Genomic DNA, 18413 nt, shown 5'->3' with positions numbered 1-18413 from the left:
TTTAGGCTTTTGTCCAAAGTACAAAAATTGTAAATGCTTAGCTGCTAAAGCCACATTAAGTCTAAGCTAATTCGGCCAAAATAAAAACTGGCACCAAGGTCAGCTTTTGTACATTACAGCTTTTATAGGACCCTCAGATACTAAAACTGTCTTTGGTGTCTTCCCTTAAATAAACGGGAAGCCAGGTTTGGTTGGAGGACATTTGTTTCCTGGTCACAGAAAACACTGTTACCAGGACTTAAATGAAAAGGGCTTGATGCAGAATAGTCTGTTAAAAAGAGAGTAAGGTACAACTCAGGGAAACACCTTGTGCATATGGTTTATTGCAACTAAATTCACCCTTGCTGGTATGGTACACTGAAGTTCATTGTATTCAACGGAACTGACACTTTTATTTTTAGTAGTAATTAGTTTCAGATCAAGCCACAAGCAGTGCAGAATGAGACCACTTCTCAAAACAAAGTAAGGGCTGGAAGAGTGAGGAGAGAAAAAGAATGGAAGGCTAAAATGTACATTATACAAACCCAAACTGAATCCCAGAACCAAGCAAACGGAAGACCATGACCTCCAGATCCTTAGGGGTTTGACCTGCATGTGCATACAAGCTACCAGTTCTGCGCAAAGGGGGAGGGGGCATTCTAATTTCTCTCCAAGTAACCTTAGCACCATTAACACCCAAGAGCAGCAGAAAGGGCATTACTCTCTCTTGCCTAGCTGAATACAATTGGCCTCCAGAACCCATCAGATTACTCAGGAAAGCCTTTCCAAAGTACCTTTCCCCAGCTTTTGCCCTTTGGGGAAAAGATTAAAAATAGCAGGTATAAGTTGAATTATTTCCTCCTCCACTACCCCCCCTCAATTCTTTATAAGCAGCGCTAATCAAAACGACACAACAATCAGTGTATGCTCTATAGCCAGGTTCCTTTAGTTACCAATTTGCCAGGAGCAGATGTTATCACCCAGCCCACTGCAGTCAGTAGACTCCTTTTCACACAGGCCGGAAGCATCAGGAGCTCCCTGCTTGCCTCAAGTGACAAGCAAGTGTGCCACCCTGACCACACTATTCTTCCCAGGTCAAAGGAGTTATACTTGGCACAGCCCTGGCACTTTGGCTTCTGCGATGCAATACTTTGTTTTGGTATTAACTGGACAAGTACTCCTTTTTAATTCCTATGCACCTTCCCAAGTCCCAGAAACAGACTTATTCTGCCCAAACTTAAATACTTTTTTTTCTATAGCAGCAAAAACACAAAAGCAAACAAAAGAGAACCAGGTGAAGAAATCTGTCCATTAGTATGATCACTTGGTATGAACCACTGAAGTGCTGAACAGCAACTTTTGCTTCTGCTTCTTTTTCTTGCCTCTTTTTTCCTCTGTAAAAGAAACAACAGCCTGAGTCACCAGACGCAACATGTTCCCTATCAGAGATGCTAAACTAATGACTTACTCCAAAGAAGCAATTTCCTTTTAAATATACACACACCCTGCATTAAGGGATCATCCTGCAGCTACAGGAGCCCATTTAGGCCTTTGACATGTTGCTGGACTCCAGTTCCCATCAGCCACAGCAGCCTGCATGGCCCAAGATGATGGGAAATATATAGTCCAGCAACCTCTGCAGGCCCACAGGTTCACTGTCCCTGGGCTAAATAAAAACTCATCCCTGGAAATATAGAACCAGGGCAGGCTTCCTGTGGAAAGGCGTCCGCTGGCAAGCTCTTTCATTCTCAAGTCCCCTAGCCTTTGGATCAAAAACTTTCAGCTTCCCATTCAAGCCTTCGAAACGCGGATGCCTGGCTGGTCACTGGCCAGAGCAAGGGTGGGGACATAAGTTAGTGGCAGTAGGTCCCATGACCAACCCTCCACACCTCAAAGAATCAAGCTGGGCCAGTAAATTCCCACAGCATCAGAACAAAGATGACTGTGAGACTGTATAAACATTGTTCAACATATCTAGCTAGGTTTGCCCTGCACTGTACTCCAATATTACGTACTACTATCAGAAGCACCTGAATTGGAGATGGCCATGACAGGCATCACCCAAGAGGGACATTGCAAATGTACCATAGACAAGCAGTTGTGCAAGTCTCCCCCTACATCAGTGTTAAGGGGCTGCACAACTGAGCGCCCCCACCCACACTACTGGGCTATTTCCCATCTCTTTTCTTACCCAAAAGATGGTCAGAAGTGGACGGCTTGTCCAGTTTTAGGAAGGCTGCCTCGATAGCTTGGCTGAAGGAGTTCTGGAAACTAGGCACAGGTACACGGTCCGAGTTATCACTCTCCCCATCACTGTCTCCTGGAGCGGGAGGAGCCAGGGTGGAGTTTTCCTCTGAAATAAAAGTGGCTGTTTTTAAATCATTGGGGAGTCTGAACAGGCCTCTGTCATAAGTGCTCTGAGGCACCATTGAAAAGAAACACACATAGATATCAGGATATCAGAGGTGATATCCTTCCATTGTAAGACAAAGGCTTTTATAAATTTAGACAGGCCTTTGGCTTGGCTGACTTTCTTTATGGCTCCTTTTAACTTGCTCTAATGCAGTCACTATTTGGTGTTTCGTGGCTAGCGACTTTATTTTTTATTTCAAAATGTAACTGATAAACATCTTTAACCATTTCATCGTAATTTTTTAAGATTGGTGTTGACGATCTTGGGTGCCATATATAGAGAAGTTGGCTATAAATTAAGATAGACTCAACTCTACAAAGGTGCTGCCTCTTGGAGACACTAAGCTAAGAAGAATCACTTGGCTTACCTTTCTTCTTTGGCTGAAAACTATTCCATGTTTCTGGTTTAGCTTTTCCAGCCCTCAGCATCTACCAAAAACAAGTACAAGAGTCAGATCAGCCACACGCTACCAATCTGTGACTAAAGGTGGCTTGAGATCAATGGAGGGCATTTCAAAAGGACAGCTAAAGCTACTTTAAAGGTTAATGTCAGGAGCTGGAGTAAGGAATAGGTCAGCAATAAAGCACCTGATGTCAGTGAAGTTAACTCATTATTCAAAGAAACAAGAACAGCTCTGTCCTAGTGGTCACAGCTGGTGCCGCCCACAACTCTGCATCCAACCAGCCCATGACAGTTAATAGTAGCAAACACCTTTTTGTGGTTTACTCAGACGTGATAAAGCAGTGTGGACAATTTTGTAGTTCTGGGTTCAGGCTTCGTTTATGCTTGAATCACAAGCAGATTCCTTAAACAATTCTCATAATGAAGAACTGATTGAGTGCAGCGGAAAGTCCTGCACAAAGCACACACCTGGGCAAAAGAGGGGAGGGCAGATTCCTCCTCCAGATTTCCAACAAAGAGTGAAGGGCTGCCAAGACTGCCTGCGGGAGACAGTGGAGTATACATGGACTCTGCAAGAAGAAAAATCACACATTTACTATACAAACTAAGAGTTGTGTTATTAAGGAGGCATGATAGCAGGTATAGGCTCTCATGCACCTGTGCATCCTTCTTTCTCAGGCACTGGTCTTCCAAGCCTCATTAGTTTCATGTTTGATGCTATTTTAAATTCAGCTGGGGACTCACATTCCTTCCAGTAGCTGCTGTTCAGGAGTTCCCCTGTCTTTTGTCTGCATTACCCCACCCATGGATGATTCTGCTAAGGAAGTGGAAGTAAACCTTTAGAGAGTGGGTACCCAGGTCTCTTTCAGCTGCTCACCTGATTGAGAAATGGGACTTGAACCAACAGGAGAGAGCAGAGCATCACTCTGGTTCTCAGTGCCTGCATACTCTCCGGAGCATGCGCTGAAGGCAGGGAACTGCTGCAAGTTCTCTAAAGCAATATGAACCTCTGGATCTAGATAGAAAACCAAAAGTTTTATCTCCGAGACAAAAGTTATTCACTCCTATGCCAATGATTCAGATCAATTCAAGTGACATCTACTCCCTCATGCATCTTCTTCCTTTTCAGAGGGGTGTTAAAGCCATATTGCCATTGAGAAATTCCTTAGCTTCACTGCTTAAAATATGGCATTCCCACCACCTGTCATTTCTACATACTCACTGGCCTGTTTCAAATTATACCACCCCGGTCACAAAAGGCCAGCGTGAGTCACAACCGCCCCCCTCTCCTCCCACTTACTAAGGTGCTTCCATCTACACCAAGCGTCAGACCAAGCACTTCTTTATAGATGAGGAGGGCAAGGTTGCCACTTACATCTGCCTTGCTTCTTGTTCTCCTCTATCTCAATCCTGCGCTCCCGACGCCGCTCATCACGAGCTTTCTTCTGTCTCAGGCGCTTCCTTTTCTCAATATCATCTAAGAGCCATTGGGAGAGTTCCCGGGTGAGACAGACTGCTCAGAACAGCAAAGAAAAAGCCCCCCCTTTGGTAGTAGTCCCCAGTGGCACCTCCTTTAGAAGCCCAACAATGATGGGGTTTCAGTTTCCATTTTCTGTTGCAGGATTAGACTTCCCGGTTTTCCAATATTTGTGTCCAAACCCAAGCACACCCACATCCATTACCTGCCCCCTTCTCTTCTCAGCAGTGAACCTTAAATCAGGGTGGCTAACATGGTGCCCTCTAGATACTGTTGGACTGCAACTCCCATCATTCCTGACAACTGGCCAAGCTGGCATGGGATTGATGGGATTTGGGAGTCCAACAACATTGGGAGGACACCATACCGGCTACTCCCATTTTACGTGGAAAGCAACTCTTCAGCTACAACTGGGAATTGCAACAGAAAAACAGAACTTCCCAATGCTCACCTGAGAACATCTGCAGTGTTTCCTTCGAAATGATAGGAGGCTTCAAAGCTAGTTCACAGATACTGAACTCACAGGTGAGTGGCAAATGACACAGGTAACGATGACGCTGCCGCACGTCCTGCAGGTGGGGTTGGGGGTTTAGAAAGAAGAGAGCTGGTTGTGCAACCTTCAAACACACCTCTCTGCCTGGGTGTATGGCAACCCATAACGGAAATGTTGATTTTTTGGAGAATTTACTTAGAAAGAGCTCAAAAAATGAAGGTTTTGGGGGGAGATTTTGAAAGAAAAAGCTAAACTTTTGTGTCTGGATTTTCACTTTTTGAAATATGGTAACCCTACCCCATACCCATTCCCTGAAGTCATGTTGTGTAAAGCGAATGCTGGTCAATGACAATAAAAAATGCCTTATTTTTACCAAATAAAGCCAAGCCAGTGCCAGTTATGAGTATTTCCAAGTGTGAGAAACACTCAAGTGCACCTAAACCCACCTCCCGGCACACAGCCAGAAAATCATTCCAGGAGATAATAAATTCTTGCAAAGGCAAAATCTATGAAGGTACCTATACCTCAGACAGCAGCTCAGCCACAGTCAAAATGCACACTCAGGGCAATCCTGGGTGTCGTTACCTCCGTCATGGAGTGGCCAGATATCTCCACCACAGTGGCTGTGATCTTCTCTGGGCTCTTCTCCAGGCTGCCATACTCGTGCACAAGACAGCGGACATTCACTGGGTGAAGGTACAGGCACTGCCCGTCCTCAGCTACAGCATTGGAAGAGAAGTTGCAGGACAGTTATGGAAAGCAGGGGAAACAGGACAACGCGCCCTACTCTCTTGAACCACTTACGAGACACAGCAGCCCCAAGTCTACACAGTGCATGCACCTGGGGCTGCTGCACATAGGTTTTTAATTGCCAAATGCCACTTAAGCAGCATATAAATTAATAATAAATAATAATAATAATAATAATGGGAATAATCCAGTAGGGTATTTGATTCTGCCTTGAATAGCCACCTCACTCCAGTTCCAAAACATCAATTGCACAGCACCTTTGAGACTCTAGCAGGGACTGCTATTCAATAGTGTTTTGCTCAATTATGGCATCCCCGGAAATGCTGTGTGTTGTTAAGCCTTTATTTGCACTTCTGAGAGTCCTTATTGATGTTTTGCTTTCTCAGCATCACCACCACTGCCTCCAAAACTAGAACAACATAGCAGATTCTCCTTATTTCTGAGAGTAGAGTACCAAAGAATCTCCTGTATTCTTCAGGGAAGTAGCTCTCAATCCATCCTTGGGAACCAATAACCTAAGAGCCCCCTTTGTGTGCAGCACAAAACAGAGAGGGCATCGCTCCACAGGGCATTGGGAATCCCTCACTTTTTGTTCTGCTACGTGTCTCTGCCTCAACCAAAGCTCTTAAGGCCATGAAGTAATTAAAGGTCACCAGGCCTTTTCCCCGCCCCCAAAAGGCTGGCTTCCCTTGAAGAAAGTTATTGTTGGTGAAGATGTCACACAGTGATCTTCTGAAGCCTTACATCAGGGGTGGGGTACCTCAGGCCCGGGGTCCAAATGCAGCCCCCCAAGCTTCTCTGTTTGGCCCCTCAGGACCCTCCCCTAAGCCAGGCCTCTGTACCCTCTGTGAGCAGATTTGCCTAGCTGGAATGGACATTGAATTATGATAGTACAGTGGTGCCCCGCAAGACGAATGCCTCGCAAGACGGAAAACCCACTAGACGAAAGGGTTTTCCGTTTTGGAGGTGCTTTGCAAAACAAATTTCCTATGGGCTTGCTTCGCAAGACGAAAATGTCTTGCGAGTTCCTGTGGGTTTTCTTCCCTCCCCCCTTTTTCTAAGCCGCTAAGCTGCTTATCAGCTGATCCGCTAAGCCGCTAAACAGCTGATCCGCTAAGCCGCTTATCAGCTGATCCGCTAAGCCCCTAAGCCGCTAATAGCGCTAATCCGCGAATCGGCTTGCTTCGCAAGATGAAAAAACCGCAAGACGAAGAGACTCGCGGAACGGATTCTTTTCGTCTTGCGAGGCACCACTGTATCTCTTGCTCATCTGGATGAAAGGTAGAGAGACACTGCGTGTCCACTGCACAAACATGTAGCCATATCCATCACTCTATGTACTTTTTGCCTTTGGCCCTATCCACCACTGACATGCTGCACCCCCCCAGAAGGTTCCCCACAAGGAAATGCAGACCTTGAACTGCAAAAGGCTTCCCTACCCTTGCCTTGACATTGTTGAGCTAACCTTGATAGAAGTAGTAGAAAGGGGTGGTGCTTGGGTGCCCACTGCTGAATGCTGTTTCAGGTTTCTTGCAGGCAGGTTCAGGCAGACTGGCTCCTTCCATCTCACTTGTGCCTGGTAGGTCCCTGCCAGATTCCTCGGCATCATCCACTCCCGCTGCCTCCTCCACCTCAAAGGGGGGTAGGACAGCAGCCGCAGAATCTACAGGAGGTGGCTCCAGGATTTCTTCTTCAAAAGCAGAGAGATACTCCAGAATAGGCTGTTAAGAATAGAGAGTAGTTCACATCCATCTTTCTCAACCCATTCAAGCAAGCCCTCAAAACCCCTCAAACCCCTCCAGTTATCTCTGCCATCTCTTTCCTGAAGTCACCCTGGAGTGTCTAACTTAATGGTCTCTGGGGCACAAGGACTGAAGCTAGGTTCACCCCATTCTAATGACCTTAAAATAGTTATTGAATAGAGTGAGATAACAATATTTCAACAGAAGAAGAGGAGTTTGGGTTTGATATCCTGCTTTATCACTATCCGAAGGAGTCTCAAAGCGCCTAACATTCTCCTTTCCCTTCTTTCCCCACAACAAACACTCTGTGAGATGAGTGGGGCTGAGAGACTTCAAAGAAGTGTGACTAGCCCAAGGTCACCCAGCAGCTGCATGTGGAGGAGTGGAGATGTGAACCCGGTTCCCCAGATTACGAGTCTATCACTCTTAACCACTACACCACACTGACTCTCAACAGAACTCAAGCTCTCACCTTCCTCTCCTGGGTCGCTACTATTGCTGCTGCTTCTTTGTCAGATGACTCTGTCACAATGAGAGCCTCCACAGCTGCCGTGGTTCCTGCAACATCACTCTCTCTGTTTTTGTCGGACATCAAGTTTCCCTCTCGATCCTAAAAGCCAAGCCATACATTGTTAATCTCAGCATCACATCAACATATACACCAGGCTTTGCCAGCCTGATGCTCTCCAGATGTTTCAGACTGTGCCTCTCGATGCATAACCATCACTTACGCCCTACCAGAGAACAAGAAACAGGCACTGGTGACAGTGACAACAAACTATCTGGGTTCTGTGTGACTTAAGGTCAAACCCATCTCGCAAGGTTATTGTGAAGATGAAAGAGAAAACTGGAAGCATCATGTAAACGGGGAAAAACCCTAAAAAACCATTATTCCGAAAAAAAGAAAGAAAGAAAGAAAGACAAGCCTACCCAGATACTTAGAAATGCTGATGTGGTTTTTAATCTCTTTTAGTATTTTAATTTCTTGCATGTTTTAATGTACTGCAAATTTCCCCTGATTTTATGGCGTTACCTTTTTGTAAACCGCTTTGAGGGTTTTTACAATCAAGTGGTGTATACATTTTTACAAAATAAATAAAGATTCCTATTTGCTCAAGCTACAACTTCAGCAGTATTTGTGCTTGTCAACACCCCTTCCCCCCCCAAAAAAAACCACCCTTTGGCCACCTGCCAAAATAGGGAAATACACAATAAAAATGCTCAAAGTCACTCACACTGAACAGGTGCCATGAGCAACTAGTAAAACCCACAGATTTCCCTATATCACATTACTCAGAACCCGGTGATGCCTCACCTTCAGCTCCTGAATGGCAGCCTCAATGAAACATGCTTCAGGTGTGTGCTTGTCCTCCTCGTACTGGCGCAAGAGTGCCACCTTCTCCTCCAGGATAACCTCCTGCAGCACCTGAGCCTTGGAGGCCAGGAGCAGCTTGGAGTACTGTCCATGTTGCTCATCTGGACAAAGACATGTCAAGTTAATGGTACACTGGGATGAACGTAGCCATCCAGTTGGAAGACATCCTACAAGTTAACACTCTTGTGATCTGCTTGCTCTCTTTATAGCCACAGTCTGAATCGATGCCAGAGGTGCAGCAATGCTTTCCCAGCTGTTTAGGGGCTCTATATAATTTGGACCTACATATGCCTGCAGAGGCCTTCCCTAGCAACCACAGGGGTTGCTCCCCTCCATTAAATTAGGCTTGAAAGAAGCCTTCACTTGCAGCCTATATACTAGGCTGCAGTGAGTGCCTGGCTGCCTGGGATGTGTGGTGCCCGTGACAGTCTCTCTGGGTTGCAAGGACGCCCATGGGTGCTAAAAAGTCAGCACTCCTTGCTTTACCACCTGAAACCTTTTGTTCATTCTCTACCTGCTACTAGGGTCCAACAGACCCCTTTGAAGTCTTAGCTGGAAAAAATATAGCTCCACTTAAGAAATAGACATGACTGATACTGTACTCTAAAAATGTAGTCTAACATGGAAACTAATGAGATACACTGGACCCCACAACATTGGAATGTGCCAAGCAGTTAAGTTACTAGTGCTGAAGTTATCTTGCTTGATTTGTTAAGGACAAGCAAAGTTTTGGACATGTGACTGTGGAAAAGGTGTGACCGATCAATTGTCCTCACTGGGCTATCACGAAGCCCTGGTGGAGAAAACAGAAGAGGAAGCAAAGCAGAGACTTAAAACACAGAGGTGAAATACTGGGCGTAACAGTAAATAATGGAAGGGGTCAAATGGATCACTTTAATCATTTGTCGATCACAGAATTGTGCTTAGTCCCACCTTGTACTTAAGAAAGCACTAGTTGGGTGTAGGGAACACCTGTGGCCCTCTAGATTTTGCAGAACTACAATTCCCATCATCCCAGCCATTGGTCATACTTACTGTTGGGAATTGCTACATGCTTTTTGAAGCAGAGAATCTAGGCAGTTTACATACAGGGAGCAACAGCAGAGTAACAGTTCTGCCACCTTCAAGGAGCCATGGCCAAGACTGATTTTTGTGCTGCTCCTATTCATTTCAAGGCAGCTCAAGCCAGAAAACTTTGAACTAGATTATGCCCCGGATACTGCACAAATGGCAGCAAAGTCTACCGAACTTCCCTCTTTGCCGCTCACCTCCTAGATGAATAGGCTGTTCCACATTCACCAGCTTTGACTTGGGCTGCGCTATCAAGACACCTTTCCCCCGTCGCATCAGTTGCATCGTAATTGTGTCGCCAATCGCATACTGACGGGTTTCCAAAGCAACAACGCTGCAAAAACAAAAGGGAAGTGATGAGCGATAGGTGACTTGTGAGCCAATAAAAAATAAGGCACTGCTCAGAGAACCTCTTTTACCTTTTCAGGTCTTTCTTGTGAATCGAGCCATAACAGATGGGGCACTTACTCCAAGTCTTCTCACTCAGAGAGAGATAATGCAGGATGCATGCCCAGCAGAAGATGTGCCCACAGCGAGTGATCTTGGCAGCAGTAGGCGGGTATAAGCATATCGGGCAAGAGGGGACTTCATGGCTGCAAATCCGCTGGGAAAGTGCAACAGAATACAATTTACTGTGCTATTGTTTCACTCTAAAATATGACCTTAACAGATTGGAGAACTGAGCCCAAACTCAAATGGTAAGTGGCCAACCTGTCTAAGTTTGTGTAATAAAGCTTTCAAGGCAAGTGCATTGCTACTAACCACTTGTTCCACAAAGTCCCAGTTGACTAAGGTGTCTGGGTCAGTGAAATGAACTGTGTAGTCCTGGTCATCACACACCACAAACTGGCAGCTGGAAAGCAAACACAGAAAAACCAGAAAATATTGAATACTTATCTGATGCTAAGCTATCTGAAAAGAATCCAGAAATACAGGTATTCAGGATCACAATTATGTAAGACTAGTGATGTTAAATTCTCAAGAATAATCTTTTGGAGAATATTCTCAAGAATATTCTTGATTAATGAAAATATTAGAGAATTTTCATTTAAAATAGGAGAATATTCATTTTAATGCATTGAAAATGATATAATTAGTTAATATACATGTTTATTCATGGGTAAACTTGTTCAGATGGCAACCAAAAACTGTACAGATACTTTTATTCAATGGGGCAATGCAGCGAATTCACATTCTTTGATTTTTTGCATCAAACCTGAAATTGAAAATTAAACCTGAATGACTCACGTTAATCACTAAGCCTGCCACTAACCGTATATTTACCATCAACTTTGAATTCTAATTATGTTGTGTATGTATAATGGATTAAAAAAACAATTATTCATTACTTACACTGACAATATCACAGCTTGACTTATTATTTACTAAAAAAATTTAATGCGTGCTGTAAAACTGGTTCTTACATTAGAATTTACAGTTTGTGGAGAATATTCTCTGGAGAATTTTCTAGCAGAGAATATTCTCACATCACATCACTAGATAGGACAACATAAAAAATAATAGCAGAATCGCATTAGTACAGGGGTGGGTAGCTTATGGCCCTACAGATGTTTGACTCCCATCTCCCATCAGCCCCAGGAATCATGGCCAATGGTCAGAAATGGTAGCAATTATAGCCTGGCAACATCTGAAAGAAAACAGGTTAGTCACCTCTGCCATATTACAGTATTACCGGTAGGTGGATCAACTTAATGCAGGAAGCCAATCCAACACTTACAGATTTAATAAAGAATAACATGGTATCAAAGAAGAAATATTGAAAATGCCTTCATTTCCTTAAATTGTTACCTTTCAAGGCTTACTTCTCAACTTACTCTCGGAATTACTATTACAAAAGGCTTCTAAAGTGTCTATAGAAACCAGAGCATAAAATTTAAAAGTGCACAATGAATCATTCCTTGGTCTTTCTGCCCACAAAACCTTCCAAGTAGAGACTGCTACATAAAGTCTCATTAAACTGGGAAAACAGCAAAACAATATAATCACAGAAGTTTCACCAAAATCATAGCAATGTAAGAAAATGAATACATTTTCCATTTTTCTTTGCCTTGATTTTTGCTGGCCTCGTTCTCCCTTGGGCATATGAAAGGCAACCACAACCTTGTGTTGACCTCCCACTCACTTGGCCTGTAGGAAAAGCTCCTTGCTGAAAGGTTTGTTCTCCCATCTGTTCCTCTTGCCCCAACTGCCGCGGCCATTCCCAACGTAGCTTGCTTGGCCACGAGGTTCAAAGGTGAAGTTCAGCAAGTGGTTCAGGCTAATTTTCTTGGGTCCAGAGAACTGGGCAGGGCTGAACTCTGCCCGCTGGGCCTCTGCTACCTGAAAAGACAATGAGTCACTTAGAATGCACCAATAAAACAATTTTTAAAAGCTGTGCCACATAAACATATTTTGCACTGGTGTGTAGTGTAGGCAACACATGTCCAAAGAGCATTTACTATAAAAGACTGCTGCACTGTAAGATTTAGTACACAAATAGGAGTAACACCTTCAGTGGTTTGGAGGCTCAATTCAGACAGCAATTCAATTCAGGCAGTCAGGCAGTTTCAAACAACTCTTATTCCACAAGTATCAACACACGGAAAAATTAATTTTACATCAAATTCGATAAACTACAAACCAAACATCTGAGATTACTTCCCACACAATTGCTAACTTACTTGTAAGGCCTATATTGAGCACACTTTACAGCATGAAATACCAATTGATATTTCAAATAAACAGATTACTTGGTCTGTCAGATAAATTCCAGCAGCAGAAGAGGCCGGGTCAGATATGGAGACACAAATGTAGATCTTTCAACAGTTTCATCCATTCCTTACATATATTTCTGCTAGTTGTACAAGCAAAACTTAACACACTACAGAGTCATCAAAACAAAACACTATTTGTGGTACTTTAGGCATGTCATGTCCCATTGTGTCTGCATAAAAGAAGGGTTTTGATGTTTTTAAAAATGGAATTTCTACCTGAGCTATAGCACTAGGGATAAGAACAAGGGTAGACATCCCGTGACCTTGCAAATGCTGCTGGACTACAATTCCCATCACCCCTGATCACTGGCTATGCCAACTGAAGGACAACATCTAAAGGGCCAGATGTTAGCCACCCCTGGATAAGGGGCAGCAATTGAAGATAAGCTTCCTAACAGGTAAAGGAAAGAACTTATGGCACAACACTTTCTAGTTGCTATTCTAGCTTCCTCCACAGCTGTTGGCACCAATTTAGATTTGAAGATGAGGTAAAAATCACTATACATGATCCTTTCCCATTTTTCAGAACACAGCAAAAGAACACAAGCACATTCTACACAAGATATGTAGCATCACCATGCAATCATCCCATCCCAAGAAATATGGCTGGTCCAGCGAGAAAGATTCTCACCTCATCTCGTCTTCCACCATTAGAAGAAGAGCTAAAAGGTTTGCTGCCACTGCCATGGCCACCCCTCTGAGGGGGCATCTTATTAAAAGCTTTGCTTTTCTGTGAAGAGGAGCGACGGGATTGGCTGGCGAAGTTATCATTTTTGGGATACGAAGTTTCTCGTTTACGATTATAACGCTGTTTGGATCCACTTGCGTTTTTTCCATCTAGAAAAAGAGATAAAGCAGTGGCTTTTTAAAAAAGCAATCCAAGTTCAGAGTCTCAGGGCTGGAAAATGGAATCTTGACTACAACTAAGCTAATCACCTTCAAGTAACCCCTACTGCAACATGCAGCATATACCATGTTAAAGCGACAAAAAGTCAGCAGGATAACCCAGGAGAAGCTTTATCAAGAGCAGAACACCACATGCAACCCGAAAATTCACAGAAGCAACAAAATACATGTTTAGTTATTGCAAGGATGCATCCACATTGTTTTATGGGCTTTGTTACTACTCATCCCCAGAAAAAGCTACTTGAATATTTGTCTGCTGTTTTAACAGTGCTATTCTATACACGTCCACTGAAAAGCAAGTCCCATTGAATTCAGTGGGGTTTACTACCAATTAACTTGGTAAAAGACTGCAGTCTCAGTGGTTTGTATTATTCATTGTTTTAAATTGTGCCAAGAGAAAACTGCTAGTGAACATATAGTTGGCATTAGACCATGTGATTGAGCCTGTCTATAGTAAATAGATCTGTTTGTAAACAGTTCCATAGGAGCAACGTTTGTCTTTTTAAATGTGAATTGTTTATTTGTATGCTGAAGCTTTCTCCCCTTCAAGAGCAGCCAGTTGAACATATAGTGGACATTTGTTGAACAAAATCATATCTCTTGCATATATTGCAGTATCATGTTAAAAACTTGTTCCAGGAAGATAAACCTTTGCCTCTACTGCCACTAGTTCTGTAGTGACTCATGCAGAATAATCCGAAAGAAGAAATTACAGCTAGGAAAGAGGATAGTGATCACTTGATCCAGGAGCCCACATGGCTGATACACACTATAAAGATAGGGCAAAAAAGTCTGATATCCTCACGCTCCTACCTGTGCCAAGAGCACTTTAGTCAGTCATATATTTTCAGCTAGTCACACAACCTCAGCAAATACAGCTTACGTCAGGGGTAGCTACTGTGATGCTGTCCAGATGTTATGGACTACAGCATGCATCAGCTCCAGACAGCATGGCTAATGGTCAAGGAAGATGGGAATTTTAGCTCACAACATCTGGAGAGTACCATGCTGGCTACCACAGTATGCACATATTGAACTTCAGTATTACTGTATTCTCCATAGATATTTTTCAGCATGCAGAAATTTTACCATGCCATTGTATTTTGTTATACTGCTTGTTATTTGATGGAGTGCTGGCCATTATGAATGAGATTTTAGGTCAGACCTCTCTATTAATTGGCTGTATATGCACATCATGCTAAATGGTTAGTTTCCTGTGATGTAAACAAACTGAAGGAACCTCAGCAGTACACTGGGCTTATACACTCCTTTCTGTGCAGCTAGGAGAAAAAGGTTGAAAGCTTTTGCAATGGGTTAACCACAGCAGCCATACTTTCTGCAACAATAAACTGCACTTATGTTAACTATGGTTTAGGTTCAACAAGCCAACTTCAAACTGCAGCTTGTTTAAACCAACTATAGTGAAGATTAACTACAGTTCTGAGTCCAGACAGCACAGCAACCTGTATTCAATAGGAAACAGAAAAAAAACCTTCCATACTTTCTCCTGGCTGTGCAGAGAGGAGTGGGCAGCGTAAAAACCTAAAGCTTACTGCAACTCGTCCTTCTTTTTTCTTATTATTTCAACTAGGCAATGGAGATACGCCCAATAAACATATCCCAGACTAATAATCAAGACCTTTACCAACATCCAGCTGTTGTGATATCTTAATTATTTCCATACCACTGACAAGTGAGACTCAGGGGTCTAGATATATGAGGGATGGGGAACCTCTGGAGCTCCCAGAGATTTGGCTATGCTGATTTATGTTAATAGCACTTGGAGCCCAACAAATGTCAAAAGTTGCCTTTAAGCCTACAATAATAATGGATAATCATAGTTTGCTAATTACAAACTTAAGACTCAAATAGCTAAACAGCTAACTACAAGTGGGGAGGGAGTAATTAGATTCCTTTACAAGCCATACAGGTGACTTTTGCAGCTTGAATCACGTATGGAAGAAGGGTGTTTTTTATGAAAGACATTTGCTAACTGCCAGCCAAGTAAAAGGTCACAATAATAGTGCAACTGCATGTTACACTGACCTTAGCAGTATTTGAGGATTACGTACTCAGAATCAGCCACTTGCACAACTAGCTATGCAGATTAGAATATAATCAGTGCCAGGACACATGGTCTGTGAAAGTCAGAAGTAGCACTTGCTCCACCCAAACCTTCTATCTCCACACTACATTCTTTAGCAGCAGCAACCAACCATTAATTCAGTGTATCATCAATCCAAACACAGCACTGCTTCCAATTTTGGTTATAAATACAGTGTAAACAAGAACCCAGACTTCATAACAAATACACTTTGGACTTCAAAGACCATATTCCTGCAGAGAGGGAACTAATGGAAAATGCAGAATACGATGAGAGACACAGGCAGGAGCCAAAGAGCAGCTGCAGATGAATTAAAAGAATCATTGGATGCATTCAGCTTTAGATTAGCATCTTGACCACATAATCTGAACCTAAGATTGAGAACATAAGAAAAACCCTGTCGGATCAGGCCACTGACCCATGTTGTCCAACATCATGTTCGCTAATAGCCATCCAGATGCTCCAAAGAGAAACCCCCAAGAAGAGTGGAACACAAGAGCACTCTCCCCTCTGCAATTCCCAGTAACTGGTATTCAGAGAAATAATGCCTCTTAAAAGTGGAGGTTGAGCACAGCCACTATGGCTAGTAACCACTAATAGCTTTCTCCTCTGTGAATTTATCTATGCTTCTTCTAAAGCCATCCAAGTTTGTGGCCATCCCTACCCCCCTATGGAAGTGAGTTCCACAGTTAAAAAAGGGCTGCACGAACAAGTACTTTCTTCTGTCTGTCCTGAATACCTGGCATTTTATCTGTCCTGAACTTATGTTTATGGCTGCAGTCCTATATACACCAAGACCGGGGAAATCTGCAAGATGTTGTGGAACTTAAAATAATTCATACCTGCCCAAAAAGCCACTTTCAGGACATGAGGCACCTGTGGGATTTGGTCACACACCAGGAACACTGAAAGAAGAGAACTTTCCCCCAGCACCTCCACCTTCTTGTGGCAGAAAGTTCCTATAGGGTACTGAAGAGCAAGACTTGTGTGCTACCCTGTATTTTAACGATGGCTTGCATTATAGCCCACCTTTTCCTCTAAGAAGCTAAAGATAACACACATGGGCTCTCTTCCTTCAATACCTGCAACAACCCGGCTAGCTTGTTCAGGTTGTGCCTGGTCCCAGGGCGAGTGGGGATTCGAACCCGGGTCTCCCAGGTCCTAGCCCGGCAGGCTAACCACCGCACCACCACACACACAAACTGGAAGCCTGCCCAACTAACTCCCTTACCGCCTTTGGGCTTGGACTCTCCCCCGGCCGGGCCGGCCGAGTTAGAGCGGGGCTGCTGCCCTTTGCCTGCCGACGCCGAGGAAGAGGAGCCGGCGCCGAGGCCGGAGCCGCAGGGGTTGCTCTTGTCCATCACGTCGTGGGCTGGAGCTGCTGTTGCTGCGACGGGCGCGCTCTGGAGCATTCACGGGCGCCGCGGAGGCGCTCTTGCGGAGACTGCGAAGGAGGAGGAGGCGGCGGCGGCGGCTGGGGCTGGGGCCGAGGCCCAGGCTCATGGCCCGGCGGCGGGGTCGGCGCAGCGCAGTCGTCTCGGCCACCTTCATGGCGACATTTTCCTCACGGCTTCGCCCTGAAGAGGGAAACGGAGACAGGTAGGCCTCAAGAGCCGAGTCAGAGGCGGAGGGGGAGGCGGGGGAGCCGGCCGGGCCTGCGGGGCCCCGCGGACGGAGCGGCGGCGGCGGCGGCCGAGAGAGAGGAGGCGGCGAGGAGGGACGGAGCCCCGCGAGGCCCGGCCCGGCCTTGGCTCGAGGGCGTCGGGAAGGCCGCAGTGTCGCCGCCCAAGGGAAGCCCCCCGGGCCGCCTCAGCCTCTCTCTCTCTCCGCACGACCGTTGCCGCCGCTGCCCTGTAATGGCGACGAATCGCCGACCACAGTGACGGCCAAGGGCCCGGATGAGGCTGTTTGGGAGAGGTGGGAGGGGCCAGCCTCGGCCCGTCGCAAGGCACGCTGGGCTTTGTCGTTTCTCCCTCTACTGACGGAACAGAATCGGAACGCGGGGAAACTACAGCTCCCGGCATGCTCTCTTCGTCCCTGCGTCGGGCCTCGCCTTTTATTGAGAGGACCGAGGACAAAAATAAAAGCAACGCTTCTGGTTTGCAGCTGGACCTTGCCGCATCGCGTCATGGGATTTGTAGTACCGACTGGACTTAACTGTCAGGGGTCCTTTAATGTCTCTTGGTGCCAAAGCCGCGATAGTATAGCCAGCACAATAGTCTTGTGGAGTCTTGAAAAGTAACAAATTTGCAGTATTGCGGCATAACCTTTCGTGGACTGTTAAGACAGCTCATCAGATACATGAATTGTTATACTGAATTACAGGTAGATATATAAAAGCATTTATAAACTGCTATAAATCTGATGCATATGGTGTTTTATGGGGGACAGTGAAGCCGTCTCCCTCTTACAAACAGAATTATCAGTGAGCGCTAGCCCATAAACGCTTGTGCCACAGTAGATTTGTTAGTCTTTAATACGCCATAGAGCTCTTCTGTTCTTGCAGTACAGGGAGAGTTGTTTTAGATTGCATTGCGGTCCTTATGATCGTCATGCACAAACTTTCATTTCACCCCGCAGTTGTGCTGAAGAGTCCTCCATGATGTGGTATAGCTGGGTACCACATTAAACTGTGTCTCATCATGAGAAGTTGGTAAGACGATCACGATGCATTTGCATCGTCCGAAGTAGGCATAATTTAGCATTTTCAGTGTGACCGTATATGTATCTATTCAGAAACAAGCCCAAATGAATTCAGCCTTTTGTATATTTTACCCCCCATTCTTTACACTTGCAAGTAAGTTCCTCTGACAGCCACAGAATTTAGCCCCAAAAAAACTGCACACGGAATTTTGGCCTTAAGCAAATTCACATGTCGTTTGCATAAGAGGAGATACCTAATTTTACATCCACGCCTTAATTACGTC

The 18413-nt window shown here is 44.7% G+C and overlaps 1 protein-coding gene across 1 annotated transcript; it reads right to left on the bottom strand.

Annotated features, from left to right (window-relative positions):
* Nucleotides 1-303: 303 nt before the first annotated feature.
* Nucleotides 304-17375, bottom strand: RNF10 (ring finger protein 10). Its single transcript, XM_079956591.1, has 17 exons — nucleotides 16718-17375; nucleotides 13108-13313; nucleotides 11846-12042; nucleotides 10465-10555; nucleotides 10122-10306; nucleotides 9900-10036; nucleotides 8572-8732; nucleotides 7729-7866; nucleotides 6980-7235; nucleotides 5350-5483; nucleotides 4723-4840; nucleotides 4170-4271; nucleotides 3672-3809; nucleotides 3263-3363; nucleotides 2760-2820; nucleotides 2171-2332; nucleotides 304-1373 (listed from the first exon to the last, which is right to left on the bottom strand). Exons 1-17 carry the CDS (start codon nucleotides 16896-16898, stop codon nucleotides 1300-1302), a joined length of 2442 nt encoding a protein of 813 aa, XP_079812717.1. The 5' UTR covers nucleotides 16899-17375; the 3' UTR covers nucleotides 304-1299.
* Nucleotides 17376-18413: the final 1038 nt, after the last annotated feature.

This window comes from Podarcis cretensis (genome assembly GCF_951804945.1).
Source record: "Podarcis cretensis genome assembly, chromosome: 16".
In the NCBI taxonomy this organism is placed as follows: Eukaryota; Metazoa; Chordata; class Lepidosauria; order Squamata; family Lacertidae; genus Podarcis; species Podarcis cretensis.
The sequence above is the reverse complement of the archived record's forward strand: the minus strand, read 5'-3'. Positions and strand labels throughout refer to the sequence as shown.

What these genes read in the sequence shown, in the direction of transcription:
- RNF10 (XM_079956591.1), bottom strand. Translation starts at nt 16,898, where the DNA reads ATGCTCCAGAGCGCGCCCGTCGCAGCAACAGCAGCTCCAGCCCACGAC. An exon ending in AAGTCCCATTTCTCAATCAG is followed by an intron (nt 3,364 to 3,671) that starts GTGAGCAGCTGA and finishes TTCTTCTTGCAG; the next exon opens with AGTCCATGTATACTCCACTG. An exon ending in TTTTCAGCCAAAGAAGAAAG is followed by an intron (nt 2,333 to 2,759) that starts GTAAGCCAAGTG and finishes CTTTTATTTCAG; the next exon opens with AGGAAAACTCCACCCTGGCT.